This window comes from Thamnophis sirtalis, unplaced genomic scaffold, assembly GCF_051295495.1.
Source record: "Thamnophis sirtalis isolate CommonGarterSnake01/CBP01778 unplaced genomic scaffold, rThaSir2_p1.2 scaffold_11, whole genome shotgun sequence".
NCBI classification, from domain to species: Eukaryota; Metazoa; Chordata; class Lepidosauria; order Squamata; family Natricidae; genus Thamnophis; species Thamnophis sirtalis.
Window position 1 is genome coordinate 24,711,265 of NW_028261391.1, and position 27,872 is coordinate 24,739,136.

The following is a 27,872-nucleotide window of genomic DNA, read 5'->3' on the forward strand; positions in this document are numbered from 1 at the left end:
TACTAACGTTCTTTTAAAATGTACAGTTCATCATCAGTTGCATATAAATATTTGTAAATCCCAAATTCCAAGCATCTGAACAAAATCTATTAATACTCTCTATGAAGGGTTTTTCTGTGTGTCTCTATGTGTACCCATATTTACAATTGTCCCTGTAGTTTCCTGGCAAGATTTTCAGAAGTGGTTTGTCATTGCTTCCTTAGGGCTGAGAGAAAGTGATTGGCCCTAGGTCAGCCAGATGCCTTTGGGCCTAAGGCAGGATTGGAATGTCCAGTTTCTAGGCTAGTGCTTAACCATTATATCAAAATGGCTGTTTCTATAAGGCAGTGGTGTCAGACTCAAGTTGTCACATGACATATCATGACTTTTCCCCCCCTTTGCTAAACCGGAGATGGGCATGGCCAGCGTGTGACATATCTGGCCTGTAGGCCATTAGTTTGACACCCCTGATATAAAGTATAGGAGAAGTTCTTGGGTTTTAAAAACAAATCAACCCTCCATATTCTCCAAAGAGAATAACTAAGCTCCACTTACATTGGTGACAAGATTTTATCCCACACTATGTAGGATGTATGCACTATGTATCAGTGTTCCTAAAACTGGAAAAGAGTGGTATTTGGCCACAGGATTTTTCCTCAGCTCCTATAAGAGAGATAGTCTGCAAAGAAATTTTATAAATAAAATAAAAATGATAAAGTATAGGCCACTGACCATTTTTATAACTGCTTCTGAATGATATATTAGATAGGCATGGATATTAAGTTTGATGTTTTCTTGTTGCAATTAGTTTAGATTATTCAGGTTGAATTTGAATGTAACACCATTCTGTAAAAAAGTGCTATACAAAGCATTATTACTACTGCTTTGGAAAAAGTACTTAATAGAATATATTTATACTTTTAGAGTTCAACCTGGGCAGTGCTACCACTTATATAATGGTCTTCGTGCCAGTCTGCTAGATGATTATCAGTTGCCTGAAATCCTGAGGACACCTTTGGAGGAACTGTGTTTGCAAATCAAGGTAATTTACACAATTGGGACAGTGATAATGTATTCTGGTGAAGGCTTGGTCTTGCTCTTTAGGAAACCGATTTTGATAAAAATGTTGAATTGGTCATTCAGTAACTTTTACTATAATTTACAATAATTCTGAATCTCTGGGTAACCTAATTCAAAGCTAGGATGCTAAAAGATTTTGGAGTAGAGAAATCAGAAACAAAAATAAGGAATAAAAAATAGCAAATTGACAGTACATTTTTAAAATAATCATTAATGACTAGATTAGCGGAAAAGTTTAAATGGACTTATTTTTTTGCTTTGAGGTAAAAAGATTAAATCTTGTGAGGATAATGTAGAATAAAATGATTGTACATTGGTTAATTTTGGCCTTTTATTTAATATTAATTTTAACTGTTAATATAATTGTGTTGGTATTCAGACTATTGATTTATATGCATATTGGCTGTCAAAAGTTTTTAAAATAAATCTTGAGTAGTAAGTATAAGTATGTACAGTTTGTTGTTAGCATGATTTCTAGTTCATTTCATAACACATATTTATTTGTTATATTTTTATCTCATTTTTTAAATTTTATTTAGTCTAAGGTGGCAAATACAAGTAGTCCTTGACTTATGACCACAATTGAACCCAAAATTTCTGTTGCTTATCAAGACAATTGCTAAGTGAGTTTTGCCCCATTTTATGACCTTTTTTGCAACAGTTGTTAAGTGAACAACTTTGCAGTTGAATTATGCAGCTGTTAAATGAATCTGGCTTCCCCTATTGACCTTGCTTGTTGGAATCTGCCTGGGAAGGTTACAATGGTGATCATATAACCCCGGGACAGTGAGACTGTCATAAATACCAAATTTTGATCGTGTGATCATGGGAATGTTGCAGCAGTCATAAGTGTAAAAAACTGTCATAACTCACTTTTTTCAATGCCATTGTAACTTTGAACACTAAACAAATGGTCTACCAAGTCAAGGACTACCTGTATTCCTAATGTTCCTCCTGTCTATTTTTCTTACAACAACCTCCTTGTGAGGTGGGTGGGTCTGAAAGAGAATATTTAGTTACACAACTGGCTTCCATGCCTAAGAGAAAATTACAAAAGTCAATTTCCTGACTTCTAACTTACCTCCAGAAGTCAGATTGGCCTCCCTGGTAATACTTTTTGGTAGACTAACAATGGATGAATTCTTGAAAATTTCAGGAATGTGATTTTTCCTGCATCATCTTTTCATGCTCTATGTGGTATTGTTGGTTTTGAGTTCCATGAGCTTATTTGTGGTTTTGGAATCATTAGGGTTGTAAATTAGCTATGTTTGTTTAGTTTTCTTACAGGTGATGTTTTATTTTAATTGTTTTACTTTATCATGGACAGATATAATCATGCAGAATCATGGTTTTCTTTCAGATTTTGAAACTTGGAGGTATTGCAAATTTTTTGATGAAGCTCATGGATCCACCATCACATGATGCTGTAGTGCTCTCCATAAAGCATCTAAAGGAGTTGGTGAGTTTCTTTTTCTCTAGCTTGTATACAGATAGTCCTTGACTAACAAAAGTTTAATGTCCATTCAAAGTTATAACGGTACTGAAAAATATGATTTATGATTGTTTTTTCACAGTTATAACCTTTGCAGCATTTCTATAGTTATGTGATCAAAATTCAGATACTTGGCAACTGGCTCATATTTATGACCATTGCTATGTCCCAAGGTCATGCAATCACCTTTTGCAACCTTTTGATAAGCAAATTCAATGGGAAAACCAAATTCATTTAACAGGTTACTAATTTATTAAGTGCAGCAATTTACCTAACAACTGTGGCAAGAAAGGTCGTAAAATGAGCAAAACTCACTTAACAAATGTCTCACTTAACAACAGAAATGTTGGGCTCAATTATGGTTGTAAATCGAGGACCACCTGTACTAACAAATTTATTCATTATTAATTTTAGAGTGATCATTGAAAAGTTAAAGAATTGCCATATTTAGCATAAAATAATGCATCATTTACTGCAACAATTACGATCTTTTTTATAATAAAAAAATATTGATATATCTACAAATACCAATTTAGCATTGCAACTTTCCAGATTCAAAATATGTTCCTTTTTGAAATTATAAATCTTTCTTTCTTTGAATTGCAAAAAAAGTATTTTTCATAAAATAAATAAAATAAAATGTTATAAATATTGTGTTTACAAATAAAATAAAATGTGAATAAGTAAACTAACATAAACAATTCGATATTTATTTTAATAATTTCAGTTGCACATTTTAGAAAATGTTTAAAATGAAAGCTTTGTTTTGCTTACAAACATTGTTCAACTTTTTTTAAAAAATTCATGCTTAGAATTGTATGTATATTGTTTATGTTCTGTTGTTCTTAGGCATTAGTTAATCTGTAGTTTGAATCAGTTTTTGAATTTTCTTCCTTTATTTTTGCCAATGGGTGAAAAATGGAAGGAATGACTGGTATGTCAGCATTGTGACTAAATTTGGCCCTCAATTTCTATTTTCATGTGATGAAAAGATATTTGGAATAAACACAAATATTCTTACAGTAAATATGTCATGCTAGATATTAAAACAGCAGTGTGGCTGCAAGAAACCTGTTAATTGTCCTAATAAACCTAATTTAGTAGCTCATTGACTTTATAAACCTAATTTAGTAGTTCATTCTTCTTTATTAAAGCCATTATCCATGCTCTCCTCTTTCATGTTGTATGTTTTTTTTCATTGGTTCTGTCTCTTTCCTCTTCCCACTGATAGAATGCATTGGACAGACAAGAACAGTTGACTCCCCTTGGTGTCCACTTGGCACGATTACCTGTGGAGCCACACATTGGAAAAATGATTCTGTTTGGAGCCTTATTCTGTTGCTTAGATCCTGTTCTCACTATTGCAGCTGGCCTCAGCTTCAAGGACCCCTTTGTCATTCCCTTGGTAACGTATCTAAAAATAAAATAGAAAACATGTAAAATGCCTTTTTTTAAAAATGTTAGTAGGAAATAGCTGGCAGAAATCCAATGTTTTACTTGATTCTATTCTAATTGTAGCAAATTCAACCACAGTTTATTGCATGCTCAGAATGATTTATTTTTAAAAACTAAACAGATGAAAAAGGGTTCTTTGTTTATCTCAATAAGTATTTTCCTCCTCTAAAGGGTAAAGAAAAATTAGCAGATGCAAGAAGAAAGGAACTCTCAAGAAATTCTAAAAGTGATCACCTGACTGTTGTGAATGCTTTCAAGGTAATTCTGTTACAATTGGCAATCTGTAGTAATTTCAGAGGATAGCTGCCTCTTTGAAAGAAAAGCTTGCAGAACTCATAAATATAAGAAACCTTTGTTGCTGGGCAATGAATGAAAGCCAGAGGAGTTTTCTTACTGCGGTGTATATTTAATTTACTGGCAAAGTGAAGCATAATCTATGTTACAAATACTTTTAATTTGAACACCAAATTCTTACATCAGTACCTGTTGTGATTCATTCTAAATAATCTTAAAATTTCAGTTTAATTTCACTTCAATGTTTCATCCGGTTTGTATATGACGAAGTCCCTTTATCTTTATTTTAAAGCCTAAGATTAATTACTTCAAATGTGTTTGTGAAAAAAAAATCTTGTGATAGTTTAGGTAAAGGCAAGCTTTTGGATCATAGTCCATTAGTTGCCTTTTTATTAAAAATAGTGCTTTGGAATTAATTTTATTTATCTTTTATTCATTACATTTTATGTAATGTAATCTCCCCTACAAGGAAACTATGGGTGACGGGATTATTCCTTCCCTATTCTTATTATATCTGAGAATGCTGTAAGGTATCACTATTAATTTTGTTCGAGGCTATTTCTTGTTTTGCAAAAATACATAGCTTGTATGACAGAGATTATCAGTATATGTACTGTTTCAAAAATAATGTATTTTAATTATAAAATTTCCTATCCTATGACAATTCCTAAATCTACTTGGTATCTGGCATCTCACTTTATTTTAGCAATCACATTTATTCAGTTTTTCTTTGAGTTATTATAGTAGGACCTGTATTAACACATGCATCTTGTTTTCAGGGTTGGGAAGAAGCTCAGCGGCGTGGCTTCAGGTATGAGAAGGATTATTGCTGGGAGTACTTTCTTTCTCCCAATACCCTGAAGGTAATAACTGTTTTCTTCTTGGAATATAGGAAATCCAGACTACATTTTACCACATTGTTTCTGGCAGGAAACTGCATTTTACAAATCCGCAAAAGATTAATTGGTGCGTATATGTTACTCTCTAGATGCTGCGAAACATGAAAGGGCAATTTGCAGAACATCTCCTTGCAGCTGGGTTTGTGAATAGTAGGAACCCTTGGGATCCCAAATCCAACATTAACTCAGGTAAATGTTGAGGGAGAAACAAAATAACAGAGAGGTTTTCGGTTCTTCCATTGAAAGTTTCACTTCCCCTGACTATCTTGTCTTCCAGAAAATGAGAAGTTACTCAAAGCTGTTATCTGTGCTGGATTATATCCAAAGGTGGCCAAAATCCGAGCAAACTTCAGCAAAAAGAGAAAAATGTAAGGCTTCTGAAAATGTACTCTGAGACTATTTATGAGGAATGCATATAGATCAATTTATTAAGCAGAGCTCAATAATATTGCAGCAAATTTACTTGGTATATTGGTTGTCTTTTTAGCACTTCTGCCTGCTGAGATTTGGTGTGTAATCATTGAGGAGAATACTTTTCAATGAGCACTATTAGGCATCTTACCTCTTTTAAGCAGCAGGGTATGACTTTTCAATAGTCCTTCAATCCTAGCTTCCAACAATGTAGCCAACATGATCTAGGATCTTTTTAAAGATCTCTGTACAGTACAAACTTTTTGGGTCTGCCCCAAGATTTTCTTACAGTATATGCAAGGAAGGAAGAGTGAGAATTGGAAGACTACATTTATCCATGCTTTTTGTTACTTTATCCATGTTTAAGACAAATTGCTTAAAAGTGTTCCAAACAAAAAACAAAAACTGTCATACAGCTACCGGTAATTCTTGCTTAATGACCTTAATTGGGTTCAGAAACTCTGCTGCTAAGCAAAGCTGTCACTGAGAAATGGCATGACTGTACTGTCTGGCTGAAAAGATAAAATAATTCAGTTTTACACCATTGACTATTGCTTGCCTCCTAATAATTCCCCTCCACTTTGGAATGTTTGAGTGCCTGCTTAATGTCTTGTTGTATAAATCAATGTGAACAGACTGCAACCCCGGGCTGGGAGCCATGGGGCCCTATGCAGACTTACTCTCTTGAAATCCCTTTGTCTCTATAATATCTCCATAATCTAAGGGGGGGGGGAAGAGGAAAAACAACCCAAGCTATTCCTGTAGGCAATCCTTTTGCCTTATCCTCCTACCTTTCACAGTAGAGAGTTTGGAGAGGAAGATATTTCAAGAGAGTAAGCTGTTGCATTATTCCCATGGCTCCTAGCTATATTTTAAACATCCTAATCACCATAATATAAGAAAAACCCCAGAAACTGAATTTGAGGATTATATAGATTTCATGTTTATTTTGGTTATTTTAAGCTCTCTAAAGTCTTATTAAAAAAAATCTTTAAGAAGTCATCTAATCAGATATTATTGAAGGGTATCATGTTGATTGTATTAACATCTGAAAGCTGAAACAAGTTGCAATAATATTGTTTTGTCACTAGATGGTGTTGCTAATGAACATTTTAACATCTTTACTCTTAATTGCTCTCATTTACATATTCTAAAAGTATGTTTGTTCAGCAAAAATATGTTAATTATTTTTGGGATATCCTGAATTAGGAAATGGTAGAAAATGGCTTTTTATTAATAACAGAACATCTACTATGTAAAAAGTAAATAAAAAGGTAGCAGTGGGTCATCGATTTGGAACTATCTTTGAAAAAGCAATCTTTTATACATGGAAAATAAAAATAAAAGAATTTATGCATACAAGAGTACTAAATATAGGAAAATAACTGGATTCTTTTAATGAGGAATTTTAAAAGATTATTATTAATCTCCTTTACGTGTACTTTTTGGTTCTTGTCAAAGTTTTAATGTAATGTTTCTTAACCATGGCAGACATCAATTTCCAAAATTCTCCAGCCAGCCATGGAGTTGTAGTGGATACATCTTAAAGTTGCTAAGGTTGAGAAACATTGGTTCAGTATATAAGCTACTTTCTAACTTATTTTTTTGAGATAAGACATATATAATGTTCCCCATCTACACTTGCTGATCCTTACACAAAACAATAGTTTTATTTCATTGAGGGAATTGCATTCCAGGTTTTCTTCAATTTTCCCCATTCCTAGTTACCTCCCTCCATGCTACTTTTTTCAGAGGCTCCCTCAACTCTTAGGACCAGTCAGAAGTCAGTGTCTCACTGTAGAATGGAGAGTAAATCAGCAAATTGTCATTTCAGGCCTTTAAAAAAATAATTTTTTTTATTCCTGTACATCTCTGTCATGTAAGTTGTAACTGCTTTGTGTCTTTCAGGGTTAAAGTTTCCACCAAAACAGATGGAACAGTGAATATTCATCCCAAATCTGTGAATGTTGAAGAAACAGAATTCCATTACAACTGGCTAGTTTATCACTTGAAAATGAGGACAAGTAGTGTAAGTTGAACATTTTTTTTACTAATTTTAAATATGTGTGTATATAGATGGATGTTGGCTGAAACAATTGTGATCTTTCTATGCTTGTTTCATCCCAAATAACCCTTATTAGCTACAGACATCAAGTAGATATAATTAAGCTTTCCTCAAGAAAGTAATAGCAATAGGTAGATAAGCTGAGACTGGAAGATGTCAGCATTAACATGAACATTAAGTATTAAATACTTAGTATTAAGTATTAAGTAGTATTAAGTACTTAATACTTAAGTATTAAGATGATGTAGCCAGTATGAATAAATCTATACGAATAAATCCTATTGTATATTCACTTTTGTATCATGCTTTTTGCTTAATACAAAGCAAAAAGGTACAAAGGTATTATCGCCTTTGCTTAGCATTTGGTCCTATGCAATACTATCAGTACGAAAGAGAAAACTTTTATGTAATTATTACAAAAATATCTGAGTTGATTTGCATTCAGTCAAGCGCAATTAAGAGCTGCTTTTAGTCTGAATAATAAAACAAGCCTTTAAATTAATTAATTTAATTAAACTTAGTGAAATAGATAATATGAAATGCCTGATGGGTTAGAAATAAAAACAAAAACTCCTCATTTTTTCTTTGTGGTTACAGTAGAAAACAAATATAACTTCCAAAGCTGCAAGAATGGGGTTTATTTATTTTATTGTAAATCATGATTTGCTGTGCTATTTGGACATCGTAAAGGCATTTAAAATCAAATAATGTTCCAAGGCCCTATGTTGATTACATTTCTATATTTATTGTGTGTGAAATGTTTTTGTTACTGTAGATATACCTGTATGACTGTACGGAAGTTTCGCCATATTGTCTTTTGTTTTTTGGAGGAGATATTTCAATTCAAAAGGACAAAGATCAGGATACAATAGCTGTAGATGAATGGATTGTTTTTCAGTCTCCAGCAAGAACAGCACAGTTAGTAAAGGTGAGTTTCCGCTACCCTCGTGGAATTGGCCACTTAAAATAGTTTACACAATTTAATAATTATATTATAAAGACTTTTAAAAACATGTGTCATATAGATTATTTCCTTTGCCCCCCACCTTGTTTGGTGCCTTCGGGATACTGCTATGTCAGCGAGCAGTGCTCTACCTGGCCGGAGGGGAGGGGATTGTCCAGGGGGCTTATTTTCAGGGGTGGGCTTATATTTTTGCACACATGAAAAATGTGGCAAGGCTTTAGTTTCAGGACAGGTCATATTTTCAGGGAAACACGGTAGTGATATATCAAAGAGAAAAATTGAAGCAAATACTTTAAACATTACTGTCAAGAGAAAAATAAATTAAAAAGGTCATAAATTCTGTGAAAATCTTAAATATACAGGTATGCACAGTATAACTGGAAAAACATGAGTATGGCTTGTTGGCTGTGCAACTTGTTTAACACATCTTTGAAGGTTGCTTCTATGCCTGAAGATTGAAAGAATGCTGTTATTTTTCCCTGTATACAACGGAAAATATATCAGCTTCTGACAAGCAAAGTCAATTGGGGAATTGCTTTAATGATAGTGTAATTTACTAAATGACTCCATGATTTGCTTAATCACCATGATAAAAATGGGCTTTAAATCAGGTCCAGGGAGGACTCACTTAATGACCATATCACTTAGTGACTGAAATTCCTGTCCTTATTGTGGTTATAAGCTGAGAATGACCTATAAACTTTCACCAACAATTCTTTTTTATCCTTAGGATTTGAAAAAAGAATTGGATGACCTTCTGCAAGAGAAAATAGAAAATCCACAACCTGTGGACTGGAACAATACTAAATCAAGGGACACTGCAGTGTTGACAGCTATTATAGATTTAATCACTACACAAGAGAATGAAACTGCCAGAAACTTTGCGCCTCATTTCCAAAATGAACAATACAATTAATAGTGTTTCCTTGTTGAAAACATGGTAACGCTACCAATTTTTTCCCCATCTCTTTTAATTTTTTTACATCTGGACATCTTGTTATTTCATCTTTAGCGTTAGTATTTCATAATGGCTTTGTGTAAATGGCATGGCGTGTATAAAGTACTTGTTAAGTGCATTATCATCTGTAATATTGTATATGTGCGTCAAGTTATTTTCCGCTTCTTGTATAACTGATTTCCCTCTGGCAAAAGTTGGATAAAATAAAATGAACCGATTTTTACATTTTTTGGCTTACACAATTCTGTGAAATTGTTGGTTTGAAAAGTGATCAGATTAACTAAAATTTCACTTTTTGAATATTAGTCTTATATTTATTGTCTGTTTAGAATTAGTAAGGAATTCAGTTAGAACCAATTTATATCCTCCTGGGAGCTGTAGAATTGAATGAAGTCACTAGATGAAGAGTATGATGGGAAAGGCATTCATGAAATGGAATCACTTTAGGAATGTGAGCTTCATTCCAGCTGTTTTGCATACAATGTAAGAAATAATATGTTGACTTTCACCAACCAAGCTTTGTCTGATAGCTTGCAAAAAACTGCCAGCTGTTTGGATGAGAACAGGGTTTCATGTTTTCTCTTTGCAAAGGGAATTTGAATATGGAGCTGTGGAATAGAAATAAGGTCCTTCAAATTCTAATGGAATCAAATATGCATTAACTGTACACTAAAGAACAACCTCTATTTCAATAGTGTATTTTTAATTGTTCCTGCAATTATAGTTGAGCCCTTTTTAAAAAATCAATCTGTCCAAGTTAGCCAGCCTCTTAATGTATGCAACTCCCTGAATTCCCAGTTTTCCCAGCTGAGATTTGTGAGAGTTGAAGTTGACACATTTGGAGACCGTGAAAGCTTGGAAATGTATTTGTCCTAGTGTTCATAATGCAGAAAATTCTAGCATAATTATAGGATTTTAGAATATTCATGAACTTATTTCAAGAATGGGAGAAATACATGGTTGTTTTGGCCGTGTCTGAATGTCATTTTTGAACTCTTCAGGACTACACAAATATTTCTTGCAGAATCTGGATTTAAGCAGTATCTACTTATTAAACAATTAATTTTAAAGACATATAGATATCTTGAAACTGATGTATCAATTCACGTCCAGCTAATATACTTTTAAACCATGGTACAAGTCCTTCCTCTTCCTGGTGCATGCAACTCTGAATCTTAAAAAACTTTTTAAAGAGATTAATTGCAATTTTATAGACGTTGCTTGTATGACTCAAGGTTGTTTGCTGAATATGTTTGATTTCTTGTAACCTGATGAACTCCCTAAATTTTCCATAAATTATGTCCAAAATTCACATGTTTGGTTCTCTAGTTGGTTTCCTAATATATTATTGCAGTTTATTCCAATATACTTTTACTGTATATGCACATATTGTTTAATAGGCAGTTCTGAAAAAATGTTCCAGTTCACTTGTAAAATTTAGAAGATTTGCTAGGAAAGATTGTATTAATATTCAAGTGGAACATTATTTCTCTCTCCATCCTGTAAAACAAAACAGACATTATTAGGCACAGAAGGCCACATAAAATTTAGTACTCCTGCTAAGTGCTTGCTAATGAAAGTAGCTGCATAGATTCCTATAAACAATTATGTAGATTTTTTTTTCTGATCTTATCTTCTCAGTGAATTCATCTGGGAAGTATTGTGTATTGTGTGGGAAACATGCCCTTCAATACATTAGGTTGTCTAGAGGTTCCTTGCTGTAGCTGTTATTTTTTTAAGTAAAGGTTAAGGTTCCCCTGTCCAGTTGTGTCCAACTATATGGGGTGGTGGTCATCTGTGTTTCTTAGCCAAGTCATCGTTGTCCAAAGACATCTCTGGTCATATGAACAGCATGATACACCAAGGTGAACAGAATACTGTTACCTTTCCAACAAAGTGGTACCTATTTATCTACTCATATGCATGCTTCCAAATTGAGCCAAGGTGGCACAGTGGTTCGAGTGCAGTGTTGCAGGCTACTTCTGCTGACTGACTGCAGTTTGGCAGTTTTAATCTCACCAGGCTCAAGGTTGACTCCGCCTTCTGTCCTTCCAAGGTGGGTAAAATGAGGACCCAGATTGTTAGGGGAAATATGCTGACTCTAAACTGCTTAAAGAAGGCTGTAAAATGGTATATAAGCCTTATTTGCTATTGCTAGCTGGGCATTTTTTAAATTAATGTAGGATAAATTACTTGAACTCATTCGCAAACACTTGTCCTTAAGGAATAGAAATTATTTTAGCATGTTATCTTATAATTTTCTGATGTAGATATGAATCTGTTGGGAAACAAACTGTTACTGTAATGGAATTTTTTGGTTGCACACTTGAGCATCAAACACATGTTGTATAAACGTGCCTAATGGGTTAAATTTAAAACTTTGTGTAACCAAGCAATGAATTATGTTACATACATAGCTATATAATGTAAAATATAAAACTGAATATTAGCAATTCCCCAAGTGACAATATATTAACTGAGTTCATTGGCTAATTTGATTCAACAGTTCACATTTCGTTCCATAGCTTATTTATTTATCATGGTACAGTTATATTACTTAATATGAAGTATGATCAAATACAAATCTTTCTACTTATAACTTGTTCCTTTAAAAAAATACTTGATATTTTCTGTTTGTAGATTGCAATGTTTATTTTAGATTGCAAGTAACCAAAACAGAGATGTATCCTACCAATACATAATACATTTTAAGATCTGATTTTTTTTAATTAATATAAATATTACTACATTTGTTTTTCAACCATATGAACTTCAGGATCTTGAAAAATGATTTTAATTTTTTTCAATTTCTGACTCATTGTGACTTAATAGCATTTTATCAAGACTGTCATCAAACATTTCTTCCAAGCTCACGTGTCTGTCATCTGACATGCAACTCCAATTGTTTTAAAATATTAATTGTAATTTTATAGAAGTTGTATCTGGCCATGTAGATGTTCTGTCATCCTCTTCTTTCAACTGCTTTTGATTTTTTTTCACCAGGATTGTTTATGGAGGCAAGGGCTTCTATTGCTAGGGCCAAAGTTGATGGGTTCACTTCTTGAGACTCCCTGAAGGCTGAGTGGTGTACTTAATCATCAGTTGTAGTTGACTAAACTTTGCCGTCCTATCAAAACTGAAGCCAAAAACATGTAGGGAGTTGGAGCTTGATCTTTTGCTGAAAGAAATCAGGGCTATGACTGTCATTGGTTCAACATCTATCTTTCCTCTCTGCCTCTCAAACTTTTAGTTGTACAAGTGTGTATTTTTCAAACTTAGCAACTCTAAGATGTGTGGACGTCAAGTCCAAAAATTTCCCAGCAGCATGCAAAAAAGTGCAAGATCTTATGATCAGATGCTTTCTGAACCAAGAACTGGAATTCTTCATTCAGTGTTGTACAGATATGCTATTTCCAGATATAGTTATTGGCTTGGGAGCCATAGATGTTCTACATCATCCTAAAGACAATGTCCATTGGTTCAACCTTTGATAATCCAGCCACTTCAGCAATACTGGGAAGCAGCAAGCATTCCTTTTCAGACTGAATGAATATGTTAGTCAGACATTTCAATCTATTCTATTCTATACAGAATAGAACTCGAGATGCAATCGAGTGACTGATTAACCAATGGAAGATATGGCTCAATGAATTTGGACTGCAACTTTATTTGGCAAGAATTAAATACCTGGAATGCAGCATCCAGACAGATGGTAAAATCAGTTGATAGTACCCTGCTTGTAAAGGCCTCTGATTTTCATTACCTTGTATCCTGCATAACTGATGATGACATACTTCTGGATGCCTGGACACAAGTGATTGATCCTGGTTGAAGTGGTGGAAGGTCACTGGCATCCTCTACATCTGGAAGATCCTGCTGTGCCTTAAATCGAAGATCTACCACATGGTTGCCCATCCAGTGGCACTCTATGGGGCAGAATGCTGGCCAACAGAGAGACAAACAGGGACCACACACAATGAAAATACAAATGATCAGATGGTCACGGGGGAAGGGTCACCTGGATGGATCATTGCAAACAAAAACATCTGGAAGGCCTTCAAGACAAAATGAGAGAAGCAAGACTGGTAGTATAGATATGTGGTCAGAGTGATGTGGAATCCATTGTGAGGTGGACCCTTGCCCTCTGTCCAGATTGCCAGCACCCTCAAAACCAGCTGATGAACAAATGGACTGCCTGCATGAAGATATGCGAGCTGTAAATTTATGCTCCATTGATGCAGACTGGATAATTGGTGAAATGCAAAACTGGAATATGCAATATGATGGTAGTAATGCAAACAAGACTTTCCATTCTACACAGATCAGATGCAGATTTACATTGATAAAGGGTCACCACTAAAAACTGAACAGCTACTGCTGCTTTACTATACAGAGGTAACATAATCCTGAGCAATTTTTACCTTAGCAGAGCATGGTATTTATTGAAGAACTGCTACTACCACTCCTTTATTTTGTTAATCCCACTTTTAACTCCAGCTCAGAGAATAAATTTCATTTAATAACAGATGGAACTTTTCAATAGTGCAGGTTATATTTATTTTGGTGCTAGCAAACCAAAATAAACTGCAATAGCAAACCTAGACAGAGTCCATGATACAACCTTCTTATGCAAGTCAAAGTACAGGCGTAAGTACATGAGATTAGAAATAATGACGTGAGAGACTAAAAAAAAAATAGTTTTATTAAGAGTTCAGAAACAATACTAGAATAATGGTTATTGTCTGATTCTCTCCTATAATGCTTTATTCTGGACCATGTATTAACTTCATAGAATTTTTTAGCTGTTTGTTATTAAAAAAAAGTTCAGAATTGCTAAAATATGTCAGTAAAATGCCATGCCTATTTACATAAGCAAATGCATTACAAATTTAAATTGATAAATTATGACTATAAATGCAAATTAATTCCTCTGTACATCATGTGATAAAAGTCTTAACAGAAATACAGGAGTCATTTTAGAAGGGAAAGGAAGACCAATATAGCTTTCACAATCCAATAGGCTGCTTTGATAAAAAACTAGTTGCTAAAAACAACTTGAAATCAATGAGGTAAAATTAACACAGCATATAGGAAGTCAAGTCATGTTTTTAGTGCTTTAAAGTAGAAAAAGGAAGTTTAGAGTACATTATAGTCCCTCTCAAGCACTGCTACAATTCTTATCCCATTTAAAATAATGTATGGGATTATTTCCCCTTTAATTGGAAAATTTCCACTACATGGATGTTTTTGAATAGTTAATGATTTTTAAAATTAATTACTCCTGTATTTTGAAAAAAAATGTGATTTAGGGATGAGGGTGGATGGAAAACCCCTTGTCAATAAACTTACCATGTCATATTTACAAACCAATGATAAATGCTTGAAAATATGGTATTAAATGTTTCAACCTACTCCCATCCGTTCTTCTCCCCCACCTTCAAATGTTAATTGCAATGTTGTTTTGTGATTGTGGCAATTTCTCATCTTTATCTGAAGTCTGCATAAGTGGAAGCAGTCTACGCACTGTTCCTTGGTCTTTGCCATATTTGTAGTTTCTGTGTCTTCATCCATCATTTGTCTCCAATTAGTCCATGTGTCACAGTGTGTGCTATGAAATCAATTGTGTTTCAGTTCAACTGAAATCAGTTGGAAGAGTAATAATCAATGTTCATGGGTCTCAACAGCCTTTCTCTACCTCAAAATATACAAACAGGTAGCTCAATCATGTGCACCACAGCAACTGCACACATAACAGAAGCTTGATCCAATTCAAAATGCTGATTGTTGGGAGTGAAACAATGAAAACTATTTATTAAATTAAAATAGGTGAAATGAATGGACTACAGAACTAGTTTTTAGAACAAAGATATATTAGATATAAGATACAGGAATATTTTGTAAATACTGTAAATAGGAATGCTTATCAACACGCTATCAATAAATCAACATTTATTTTAGAAAATTTTAAAAATGAAGTTTATTGTGTAGAAATTGATTCAGAAGAACCCTTATCTGCCTTGAATTGGGTTAATTTCTTCCATTCTTAAAAATCCATCTTCATAGATCTGATCTGCTACCAAGATAAAACGGGGCGAGGCGGAAGGAACCAAAATGCCATTGACTTTAGTGCAAATTCTAGAGTACGTATATTAGAGACAACTTTATACGTTAGTTTCTAGGCCTAGCAAACGTCCCATTCTTTCCATGTTTTTGTCAATTGTGGCTTGACATGTGATCTCCTTGGCACATTCCATTGGAAACCAGCCTCTTTCTCCATCACGCAATCGTTCTCCTTCATACCAACCTGCGATGAAGTGCAAAAGGATTAAACACATTACAAGCCACCATAAGGATAAAGAAACCTGCCAGATCCAATAGAGCTCTACTGAGTTTAATATTGCATTTAATATATGCAGCTGGGTTCCCAAAGACCATTAATTTAATAAAACTTTTGTGTATTACTACACCCTCAGGGTAATTAGTGATAGTCAATGATTTACTAAAAATGGATAGGGAGCTTGCACCCTTTGATGCCCAAAACTAGCCACTATGAATTTCCAAGCTCTGCTGCACAAGTACATCCAGGACTGCATCAGCTCTACTTTACCTGCACTTTTTTTTTTCTTTCAAGGAAAGGACAATAGAAAAGTAAATGTAGCATAATCACCAGGAGCTAAAATGATGTCTCTATCTCTCACCATTTATCTCTCACCATTTATCTCTTCCTTTGGAGAGAAGAGATAGAACTCTCTCTTTTTTTCTATCAGTGGATAAGGGAAGCAGTGGCCTTGCATTTCCAAGCAGAAAGAAATGAATAATTTCAAAGGGTAAAGTTTAATGGACATGCTGATATAATTATGTTAAACCCTGATCCCCCTTGGACTCCTATATCAAAGATTTGATTGATTTTGATTTGATTTTATTATATTTATATGCTGCCCTTTTCCCCCGAAGGGGACTCAGGGCGGCTCACAATTCAAATCAGGGAAGTGGGGTACAGACAAAAAATAAAAACGAAACATAACAATGCATAATTTAAAAACACACAACAGTCATACCATTCGAGACGGGGGCAACAGCTCTTTAGCCCCAGGCCTGTCGGAACAGCCAGCTTTTAAGGGCTTTGCGGAAGGCCTGGAGGGTGGTGAGGGTTCGAATCTCCACGGGGAGTTCGTTCCAGAGCTTCGGAGCAGCCACAGAGAAGGCTCTCCTCCGGCTAGTCACCAGTCGACACTGGCCGGCGGATGGAATTCGGAGGAGGCCTAATCTGTGGGATCTAATCGGTCTAGTAGAGGTGATTGGCAGCAGGCGGTCTCTCAAGTACCCAGGTCCAATACTATGAAGGGCTTTATAAGTGACGACTAGCGCCTTGAAGCGTATCCGTAGACCAATAGGCAGCCAGTGCAGCTCGCGGAGGATAGGTGTTACGTGGGTGAACCGAGGTGCACCCACGATCGCTCGCGCAGCTGCATTCTGGACAAGCTGAAGTCTCCGAATGCTCTTCAAGGGCTGCCCCATGTAGAGCACGTTGCAGTAGTCCAGTCTAGAGGTCACAAGGGCGCGAGTGACTGTTGTGAGGGCCTCACGGTTCAGGTAGGGACGCAACTGGTGCACCAGGCGAACCTGGGCAAATGCCCCCCTGGTCACAGCCGACAAGTGGTGTTCAAAAGTCAGCTGTGGGTCCAGGAGGACTCCCAAATTGCGAACCCTGTCTGAGGGGCATACTGTTTGACCCCCCAGCCTGAGAGATGGAACACTTGGCCAATTAGTAGGAGGGAAACTTCTTTGGCCTCTGGACATAATTTAATGAAGTTAAAGTTCCAAAGACTATATTTTGCCTCATTGTTATGGCCCACCAGCAGAGCTGGCAGCAGATTCGGACAGTGAGGAGGTTGGGAAGGAACATGGGCCAGTCCTGGAGTCTGGGGAAGGCTCTAATGAGGGTTCTCATCAGTGACGGAAGATGAACAGCTGGAGCCTGTTCCCAGTGTGTGCATGTGCAGAGTTGCCAGATGAAGGGAACAACTAAAGAATAGGGGTCAACTTGGGAGTAAGGACATAGGTGGACAACAAATGGCCCCTCCCAGAGTGAAGGAGTGAAAGGGGAGTGGAGTTTTCAGGAGACAATTAGTTCACTTAATTGATTCATGACTTTCAGAGACTCCTTCACAAGTTTTGCAGATATTGACCTGTCAGCTCTCCAAGCCAGATAAGGTCTGTGACTATAAATCCTCCCTCCAAAGACTTTTTTGGATGTGAATCAACAGAATTCACAGTAAATTAATAAAATGGGTTTTTATTGGGACAAGGAGTTTGCTGCATGTTCTTGAGGAGTCTAGCCACTCACATCAAACTGGTTAGGAACCATCAGCTTGTACAGAATGAAACCAGGTAAGCATTGATAAATGCCCTACCAGTGTTTTTTAAATAGGACAATTACGTTTAAGACAATTCTTGAACAAGTACAAAAGAGTGTGGCATAAAAGGCAGTGCTAAGCAAAAAAATAGTGATAAGGGCAGCAGTGATGGGCAGAACAGGGTGTTGGGGGCAGCTGGCAGTCGTGGGGCAGAATGATGCCCCAAAAGTAGTTGTAAATATGTTCAATGTTTTTAACATTTTAATTATTTAATATGGTTGTTTTATGCTATTGTGAGCCACCTAGAATTACTTAACAGTGACATGGACTGCATATAAATTTAATAAAAAAATAAATGTGGGTGAACCTCAGGAGCACTCATTTTGATCATGTGAGCACAGAAATATTGCAACGGCCAGAACTTTGAGGACTAATTGTAAATCCCTTTGCTCAGCTCTATCATAACTTGAAATGCTCACTGAACAAAGAGACATTAAGCAAGTACTATCTGTATTATTTTGACTGATTTTTAAGGGATAACCATTAATTATCAGTTGTGAAACACAGAAAAGTGCTATGTAATTAACTTTCTAAATATGAATACCTATAATGTTACAAAAACCACACATTCCAAATACTCTGGGTCCCAAACGGATTGGATGGAAAGAACATTTTTTTCTTTCATGTATCATCAATTAAAGTAAGCATTAATTTAAATTTGCAAAGCTTAACATTTGTTAAGATTAATCATTAAACTTTTAGTATACTTTGCATTCCTTTTTTTATGGTTACTTAGAAATATCCAATATATTTCTGCCGCTTTTGGTCAAGTGACTTTTCTGAACATCCCACCAAGCCTGGTTAGGTAAAATTACAGGGTCAGATACTTTCGTGACATTTTTATAGAAAGTACTGCAGATTTTACTGAAAGCATAAATAAAATATAAAGTGTGGTATTTTGTTAATACTCATTTTGCTTACAAAAATTTCAGGAAGCTCTTCAGAAAGATGTTTTCAAATTAAATATTTCTATTTGATCAAATTTATATGATCAAATATAAATTCATATATTCCATCTATGGTTTTCCCGCACACTTGGAAAAAATGCCCAAAGAAGGTACTTTATGTTGAGATAATCCACATTTTACTTGTACTGGAGACAAAACCAGAATGAAACATGAACCTCAATCATCATAGTGTAATATTTTAAACAGGTAAAACTGGTTCTTACATATTAAATCTCAAAGAAGATATCCCAACTCTATAAAGAGTAATTGTAGAGAGTAAAGTATAGCACAGATGCTAAAGAGTTTTGCATTTAAAAGAGTTTTACAGCCACTAAAAAAACTGGAAAAGCCCTTTACTTACCATCTTGGACTTTTTGATCAACAAGAACTACATCAGCAGCCTGGAGGGATAATTCATCAGGTTGCTTGGCAGTGTATGACCTGATAACTTCTACCTGAGTCAATGCTGAAGGGAAAAATAGTATTTATTGATTCAAATGGTCACACTTTAAAGGTGAAGCAATTATAAGCATATTCAGTATGACTTAAGTTTCTCGGCATGCTGTTTCCAAACTCTCTTCAAATGGAAAATTCTTGATCCCCCCCCCCCCCTGCAAATCCAGGAGACTCAAGACATCATACAGAAAGAAACAAGATCAAAAACGTTCAGGTAAATCATTTTTAACTATCAATTACATCCAAAGCTATAGACCAGTAGGGGGCATCCTAGAAATGTTAAATCTTATTCAATCTCTCATGAGAACTAAATAAAAATAAAAATAAAAGGAAATTTAGATACATAAAAAAGTCTGTATTGTCTACTTATTATTCAAAGTAGAAAGATAAATATGGGCCCGGGGGAAAACATCAGAAACCTAGTTAAGCTTAATTTTTTATCAATGGTTACTGAAGCTCGCTTTACAATCCCAAATAAGTTTATCATTTTCTCATTCCTTCCTTACTTGTCCTGTCCTTGCTTCTTCTATCATTGCTTTGTCCAAGTGCAGTAATCCAGCGAGCCCTCTCATTCCTAAAGGGGGAAAAATTATAAATGTTTAAGTATCTCCCTCTTTTTCATGGCATGCATATGCATTTATATTACACTTATTTTAAATATGTGTCTAGGGTCCAAGCTTCCTCTTTTAAAATGACAGGGGAGAAAGCAGTATATAGAAACTCCTGGAGAAAACAGATCATTTAAACCTGTATTAATTGGAATTTAAAAAGGTTGCACTGATAAGACTAGGACAGAAGAGAATGATCCTCCTAAATCTTTATGGATCTCTCTTTGACTTTCGATATCATAAATATCTTTATGAACTGTACAGGAGACTTTGGAGTAAGCACCACCACATTGTGCTATTTCTTCTGTTCCTTAAGTGGCCAATATTAGTCGTCAGCTGCGGGGGGGAGGTTAAACTCGCAGATGCTCTGGAAGGCAATTCATTAGCATGGAGTAAAAAATTACTATCTCTATGCTTATGTTACCTGCATTCAACTCTGCCCCAGGCCAAAGAAGTGACTAAATGGAGGTGATTAAGATCTGCATTGGGACAAAGGTGTAGGCTGCTCACTAGCAAGATAGAATGGCTGCAGATGTGAAAGCCTTTTAAATCTAGAGAGAATGATTAACTAAATTTGATTTAGTTAATTTAATGATTAACACCCCCTTCCCCCCAATGCCATCACTCTGCTAAACAACTAATTCCCACAACACTGTCAAAGTATTTACTAAGACTGCATTACTATTATTCTTCTTATCCTTATTACCTATCTCCTCCCACTTAGATTTAGATAGATACTTTATTTGTATGCCGCCCTTTTCCCTGAGGGGACTCAGGGCGGCTCACAATTCAGGGGGAGGGAGGACAAACAATTACAACACGAAAACAATACATCATTAAAAGAGCACAACAGTCATACTATTTGAGTGGGGTTGAAATCTTTAGCCCCAGGCCTGTCGGGACAGCCAGGACTTAAGGGCTACGCGGAAGGTCTGGAGGGTGGTGAGGGTACGAATCTCCACGGGGAGTTCGTTCCAGAGGGTCGGAGCAGCCACCGAGAAGGCTCTCCTCCGGGTAGTTGCCAGTCGACATTGCCCGGCTGATGGAATTCGGAGGAGGCCTAATCTATGGGATCTTATTGGTCTAGAGGAGGTAATTGGCAGTAGGCGGTCTCTCAAGTACTTATGACTATAACCCTATTGCTTGTATTTTTATAATTTATATTGTCCTGTTTGTTTCCTAGTATGATTTGATTGATTATTAGTAACCTATGACTATCACTAAGTGTTGTATCTTATGATTCTTGATGATTTTTTTAATATAAATTGAGAGCATATGCACCAAAGACAAATTCACACTTGGCCAATAAAGAATTCAATTCAATCCAGTTCAATTCAATGCAATTCTATTCTATTCTTATGCCACATGACTCTTGATGACTAGAGGGCACACAACAATCAACAAAGACATTCCAGTGAAATCAATAAAAGATGTCAAAGACAATGAAGTGGGAGTTTCACTTTTCCTCACCAAAGACCTTGATAGGGGCCAAGTGCTCATCTAAATAACAGCACATTGGGGGCCACTCATATCTCTGGGATGGGAGGATCTCCTTCTATCTAGAAGATTGGTGCTGCTACAGAGAAGGTCCCTTTCCAGAGCCCCAATATGTGACTTGGTTTTAATTGAAGGAACCTGAGCACCTCACCTGCAGGATCAAATTAGGCAGGCAGATGTTGTGGTAGATAGGTGGTTCGTTAAGTAACCTGCAGGTTAACAATCTTGTGTCCCACCTGGAACAAAGACAGCAAATAGTGTGGCAAAATGAAGGTGTTCTGATAATGCTTCAGGAACCATGTCTTCTCTGTTGCAGTGTCTAATCTCTGGAATAACATCTCTTCAGAGACACGGATAATTCCTGTCCTGATTATGTTCTAGGACAGTGTTGAACATTTTTGGCAATGGGTGCTGAAATGGGAGCGTGTGCGTGGGGGAGCACCGGAAAAGCAGTTCCCCAGAGCATATGTGCCAGAACCGGAAAAGCAGTTCCCCAGTGTGCATGTGCGCGCCGGAAAACTGAGCTTCTGGTTTCTGGCATGTGCATGCATGCCTGACACCGGGTCTTCCAGTTTCTGGCGCACATGCATGTGTGAAGAGCAGCTGGCCAGCGCACACCGGAACCCGGAAGAGCAACGGGCGCCAGCTGGTATGCCCAGAGAGATGGCTCTGCGTGCCACTTCCGGGATGCGTATCATAGGTTCACCATCATGGTTCTCGGAGCTATTGAACACCTAAGTTGTTCTCCTTGGCTCTGGGATGGAATAAATTGACCAACGTAATCTCCCACAAATATCTCAGTATAACATTTTTTAAATTATGCTTTGGTATTAAAACAAAGCAAAAATTTCTATGTAAAAGACATTGTGTTATTTATTCACAAGACTGCTAATGCAGTAAGAAAATATATCCCAGGGAGTTATAGAAGCTTGCTAACAAAAAAAAGGTAATTATGTCTTGAAGGTGGTTAGTTTGTAATGCATGTAGGACATTTTCTGAAACAGAAGGGTCTCGGTGGATCAGCTCAAAAACGAAAATCACTTGAGTTTCAGTACCTGAATAAAAAGCTATGATATATTAAACAGTAATTTTAATGAAGGAAATTGTTTGAAAAAATGCATTAAAATATATGTATGCATCACTACTTATTAAGTTTTAAGACATAAGAAGATAGGTAACTACACTTATGCTAATGATTCTTGTCATTTGAAATACAGCACAGACAGCTAAGCGATATTAGAAGAAACTTCATTTCTTCCAATGAAGAAATTATGATAATTAGATTTTAAAAGACTGATCTGTGGTAGAGAAGGTTTAGTTATGCCAATTTTCAAATTGGCTGAATTCACTAGGGACATTCTGGCATTTTAATCTAATAATATTGCAATATTTAATCAGCTAGCTCTCTAGCCATCCTATAGGAATGTCCGTCTGTCTGTGTATCTCACAATGCGATGCTTCATGGTTCATTTTAATTTTTGAGATGGAACAAATGTCCTAACGCTATTGGGCAAAAATGTACAGACTTTTATGCACATACACACTTGATTTGCTTTTCAGATTCCAGAAACAGATTTAGACTTTTACTTTTCAGCAAGATACTCAGATGCCAAGGCCATTCCACAAAATGGAAGGGTTATTTTTTTAATGGAATCTGAATCATTGAAAACAAGATGCTTCTTGTTGTTGCTGTCTTAGGATGAATAGTCTTTCAATGTAGTCTAGCCAAACAAGGCAGGGCAGATTCTTTTATCATCTCCTTTTTCCAGGCTACATAGAATTCAGCAAGATAGTTTCCATGGCTTCGCTGCAGTCTGGAGTTAACATCTGAATTATAATATTTATTTCTTAGAAAATGAATGTGCATGAAATGAATGCAATGTTTAAGCTGAACCTTTTAGAGACACGACAAAATTTTAAAATGTAGAGAGATTTTACATGACTTTTCTTAAACAAATGATTGTAATAAATATAGTAAAGGAACAAATAATTATGTCTTTATGATAGAGATAGATAGATAGATAGATAGATAGATAGATAGATAGATAGATAGATAGATAGATATACACACACACACACACACACACACACACACACACATACACACACATAATATATACTCTTCCCTTAGGCAAAATTAGCAGACTCTCTTGGCTCAAATCAAAGGTGTATGAAGCTGCTATTCAAACAAAATATGTTTTAATCACCACGATATAAAAAAGATGTGGAGATTCTAGAAAATGCAGAGAAAAGGAACAAAGATGATCAGAGGGCTGGTGGATAAAGCATATGAAGAACGGTTGCAGGAATTGGAAATGTCTAGTTTAATGAAAAGGACTTGGCGTGACATGATAGAAGAGTTCCAACATCTACAGAACTGGCGAAGCCTTGTTTCCATGGATGGAAACTAATCAAGGAGAGAAGCAACCTAGAACTAAGGAGAAATTTCCAGACAGTTAGAACAATTAATCAGTGGAACAACTTGCCTCCAGAAGTTGTGGGATGCTCCAACATTGGTAGTTTTTAAGAAGAGATTTGACAGCCATTTGTCTGATATGTTATAGGGTTTCCTGCCTGAGCAGAAGGTTAAGATTAGAATACCTCCATGCTCCTTCCAATTCTGTTAATGTAATTAACTTGATATTATGTGTTGTCTCAAAAATCTGTAATCCTACGATAGTTACTAACAAGAAAATAAGCAAATTGATAATCTAAGACTATGTTATTATTATGTATTTGCAGAACAAAGGTAAACAGAAAAATATATTTCAATACAATGGATGGAAAAATATTTTCGAGAATCCCAGATTTAAAAAAAAAACAAATTGAAGAAATTTACTATATGACATTTACTTACTGAGTTTCGGTTCCCAAAAGCAGTTCAATCTTCTCTCCTGCATGGTTACTCAGGACAGTTAATTTGAAGAGGTGATTGGCAGAACTCTGCCGAGAGTAAAGCATTGGTGTGCTACTTTTTACTGGAGAGGAATTCTGTTCTTCATTGTCACACTGCTCAACTAGTAACTGATCCCTTAAGGAGTAATCTGTAACATTGTAGCTCTCGTCACTGTCAATAAAAGGAACCAAAAGAGACAAGAGTCAAAGGGAGCTTAGATTCAAATCAATGCTAAACATGTCAGGTGTGTAACAAACATCTAGAGAACAGTCCACAATGCCTGATTTTCAGACATTTTTAGCTGTTCAGCAAAGGAGAAAAAAGGACATAAAGGATCCAATTATCAAGATAAAGCAGTGGTGGCACAGTGGTCAGAATGCAGTACTGCAAGCTACTTCTGCTAACTGCTGGCTGCCAGCATTCACCAGGCTGAAGGGTGACTCAGCCTTCCATCACTGTTCCCTCTAAGGTGTGCGGCTGTGCGGCCGCGCACGTGGCAAGAAATCCCCGTGCAGCAGTTTCTAACTGCCGCGCAGAGATTTCTATCAAAGCAAACGGGGGGAGTCCTTTGCAGGCGGCTAGAACTGGCCGCCCGCAAAGGACCCCCCCAGACTTGTTTTGATGAGCCTCCCGTGGCAGTGGTGCCTCTCCCTCCACGCGGAGCACCTGAGCTGGCCCCCGCGTTATCCCTCTCCCTTCCTCCTCTGCCGTGCTTTTGAGGAGCCATGAGGCTGCGGGAGCTAGTAGGAAAGTGGCGGAGGTGGAGGCGGCAGCAGGGGTAACCCAGAGCCCAGCTGAGTTGCTCCAAGGGGAGGGGGAGGCACCACCGCCGCTGCCATTGGCGGGAGTGCCAGCGGGAGCTTTGCCGGCTTCACCTCAGTCGCAGCTCTGGGCAGCAAATGTGTTGGTGCTGTTGGAGGAGGAGGCGGCGGCAGCAGTTATTCTAGTGAAGGCAGGGGCTCGTCGGCGTCTTCAACGGCAGCCCTGCCCCCTGTGAAAAAAACTGAAGATGGAGCAGTGAATGAATAAACCATAAAAGTAACAAATAGTTAATGCATAAGTAAGCTGAGGAGCAAGTTCTCAACTAAGGAAGCAATATAAGAAAGAAATATAAAAAGCTCAATGTGCCAAAACACTTATTTTAGTCTTCATTTAATTACTTGTATTGTAGTCTGATGTAACATCTTTTTAAAGTTAACGTTAGTTAGAAAAGATAGGGTACAAAACTTAAATAATAAAAAAAATGTACATTCATTTTGAAAAATAAATGCAATACTTGATTAATTTCATATCTTTATTTAAAATAGTTTTGGCATGGCATATGATTTTATTGACTCAGTTGGAAATGATGTGGATGTTGTATCTGATTCTGAGGTATATATATTCTTAAGTAACATAACATATGGCAGATAGTCCAAACTTGCTAGACTATTTAATTGATCTTACTACTTTAAAGGGGGAGAGTTTCATGATAAATTATTTTATTACATTTATGTTGCATTTATATATTATATTTATTACATTTATATTCCACATTATATATTTGTATTGTTATTTAAGTGTTTATTGTCAATTTTGATAGATATTATATTGATATATCAATACTGATTTTAGTCATACTAAATAACAATTACTGCTATTATTTATCAGCATTAAATATTTACAGTTTTTAATATTGAGTTAGTCATATTTTAGAATAATAGGATTATATTTTAATAGGATAATTGGCAAGATCTAATTCAAATGTGATGGGTTGCATTCCAAAGGAATGTGAGAGGACAGGTTGCCTGCAAAATGCCAGGACCCCGGCTGTTGGTGCCATGTCTCTCTCTAGCCAGTCTAACAATGTAAAAGCTGAGCAGAGAGCCTTTTTTTTTCAGGGTGAGCGGAAAAGTATAGTGTTTGAGTGGCACTTTTCATGCCTGGCATTCATCAGGCTGAAATCTTGCTAGCAATCGGTGCTTGACGCTTGGAATGTTGCGCAAATGTCCAGCAGACGTGACAGCAGTTCAAACTGTTGCTCTCTTAGGTGCTCAGGCATGAAACTGTGCAGCTCAAACACTGTACTTTTCCGCTCACACTGAAAAAAAATTAGAGGGAACATTGCCTTCCATCCTTCCGAGGTTGGTAAAATAAGACCCAGATTGTTGGGGGCAATAGGCTGAATCTGTAAACTGCTTAGAGACGGCTGAAAAGCAATGTGAAGTGATATATAAGTCTAAGTGCTATTGCTATAGCAATATTGGGTCCTTTAGAAGTCTATTCCATATTTAAATGTATGCATTCTTATATTTAATTTAAACACTCCTAATTTTGTGTTGTGTGCCAGTTGCAGCCTTCCTGGACCAGGATTCCCTGTGCTCAATCATTCAGTCAATAGTCATCTTATGGCTGGACTACTGTAATGTGCTTTACATGGGGCTACCCTTGAAGCGCATTGGGAAGCTATAACTGATGCAGAATGGCTCCTGTAACACTACTGCTGTGCGAGCTGCATGGTTCCCAGTCTGTTTCCAGGTGCAATTCAAGGTGTGGGTGATCATTAAAGCCCTTCAAGGCATGGGTCCAGGTTACTTGAAGGACTCTCTCTCCTCACTGGGATTGGCCTATACCACTCGTGTTAGCAGAGGGAGCATGCTGCAAGTCCCATCAACCCAATTGTTCCAGCTGAAATGGACCTCTTCAAGACATAGACTATATGCACATAATTCATTTTGCAACAAATGATTATCTGATTCCAGAATTTCAGAGAAAAGTCATCCATACAAATGCTTCAATGGAGTTCGTTTCTAAAGGTTAAGCGTTTTCAGCAGCTTAGCTAGGGAATTATCAAGCCTTCTGATTGGTTACATAGGTTTTGCACCCAAACCAGAGTTACTCAACATTAGTACATTCAGTATTAGGATGTGCAATGTGCATACAACTATGGAAACTCATGATATAGAAGTTATACATTTTAACCAGATAGTTAAGACTCATCTCTCTTCTTAGGTCGGATTTATATAGAACTTCCCATCACTTACTACCAGTCTTTAAAACTTTGAGACAGATTATGGGGCACATAATTAATACAAACAAATATTTCTGCTGGCTGCATTTTATCTGTGCTTCTTCTAGAATTGCCTGTGCCAAGTGAAATTTGTGTGTTTAACAACTGTCCTTTAATCATATAATAAGTATAGTTTAAATGCATTTGCTTATACTAAATTCATTAAAAAACAGATCAGTCAAAATCACATTTCTTGTTTCTTTGAAAATGGACATTTACGCTGGATAAAATGACTTGGATTTATTCTTAGTTGGATAATGACATTTATACAGGCCCTGGGGTGCAGCCTTGCACAGTTGTATTAGAATTGTTTAAACCTGATGGACCCAAGGAAGTGATGGGGTCATTATGACTGTAATATTCCCATTCTGCCCTTTAGATCCATCCCCTTCTTGTCTGGCCAAG

General features: G+C 36.4%; 2 protein-coding genes across 5 annotated transcripts in view; one reads left to right on the forward strand and one right to left on the reverse strand.

Annotated features, from left to right (window-relative positions):
• DHX36 (DEAH-box helicase 36) overlaps positions 1-9,825 on the forward strand; it is a 29,941-nt gene extending 20,116 nt beyond the window's left edge. Inside the window, exons 16-25 of the mRNA XM_087725340.1 lie at positions 904-1,021; positions 2,420-2,518; positions 3,783-3,956; positions 4,178-4,264; positions 5,080-5,163; positions 5,289-5,388; positions 5,477-5,567; positions 7,519-7,639; positions 8,451-8,603; positions 9,370-9,825. Of these exons, the coding sequence (XP_087581466.1) occupies positions 904-1,021; positions 2,420-2,518; positions 3,783-3,956; positions 4,178-4,264; positions 5,080-5,163; positions 5,289-5,388; positions 5,477-5,567; positions 7,519-7,639; positions 8,451-8,603; positions 9,370-9,555 (1,213 nt within the window). The 3' untranslated portion in view covers positions 9,556-9,825. The remainder of the gene's footprint in view (positions 1-903; positions 1,022-2,419; positions 2,519-3,782; positions 3,957-4,177; positions 4,265-5,079; positions 5,164-5,288; positions 5,389-5,476; positions 5,568-7,518; positions 7,640-8,450; positions 8,604-9,369) is intronic.
• A 4,457-nt stretch (positions 9,826-14,282) lies between these two features.
• The window catches only part of ARHGEF26 (Rho guanine nucleotide exchange factor 26), a 53,877-nt gene continuing 40,287 nt past the window's right edge, over positions 14,283-27,872 (reverse strand). For all 4 annotated transcript variants that reach the window (XM_087725344.1, XM_087725342.1, XM_087725343.1 and 1 more), the window contains 4 exons: positions 24,380-24,589; positions 19,924-19,991; positions 19,323-19,427; positions 14,283-15,901 (listed from right to left, as the gene is read on the reverse strand). In XM_087725344.1, the coding sequence (XP_087581470.1) occupies positions 15,759-15,901; positions 19,323-19,427; positions 19,924-19,991; positions 24,380-24,589 (526 nt within the window). In that variant the 3' untranslated portion in view covers positions 14,283-15,758. The remainder of the gene's footprint in view (positions 15,902-19,322; positions 19,428-19,923; positions 19,992-24,379; positions 24,590-27,872) is intronic.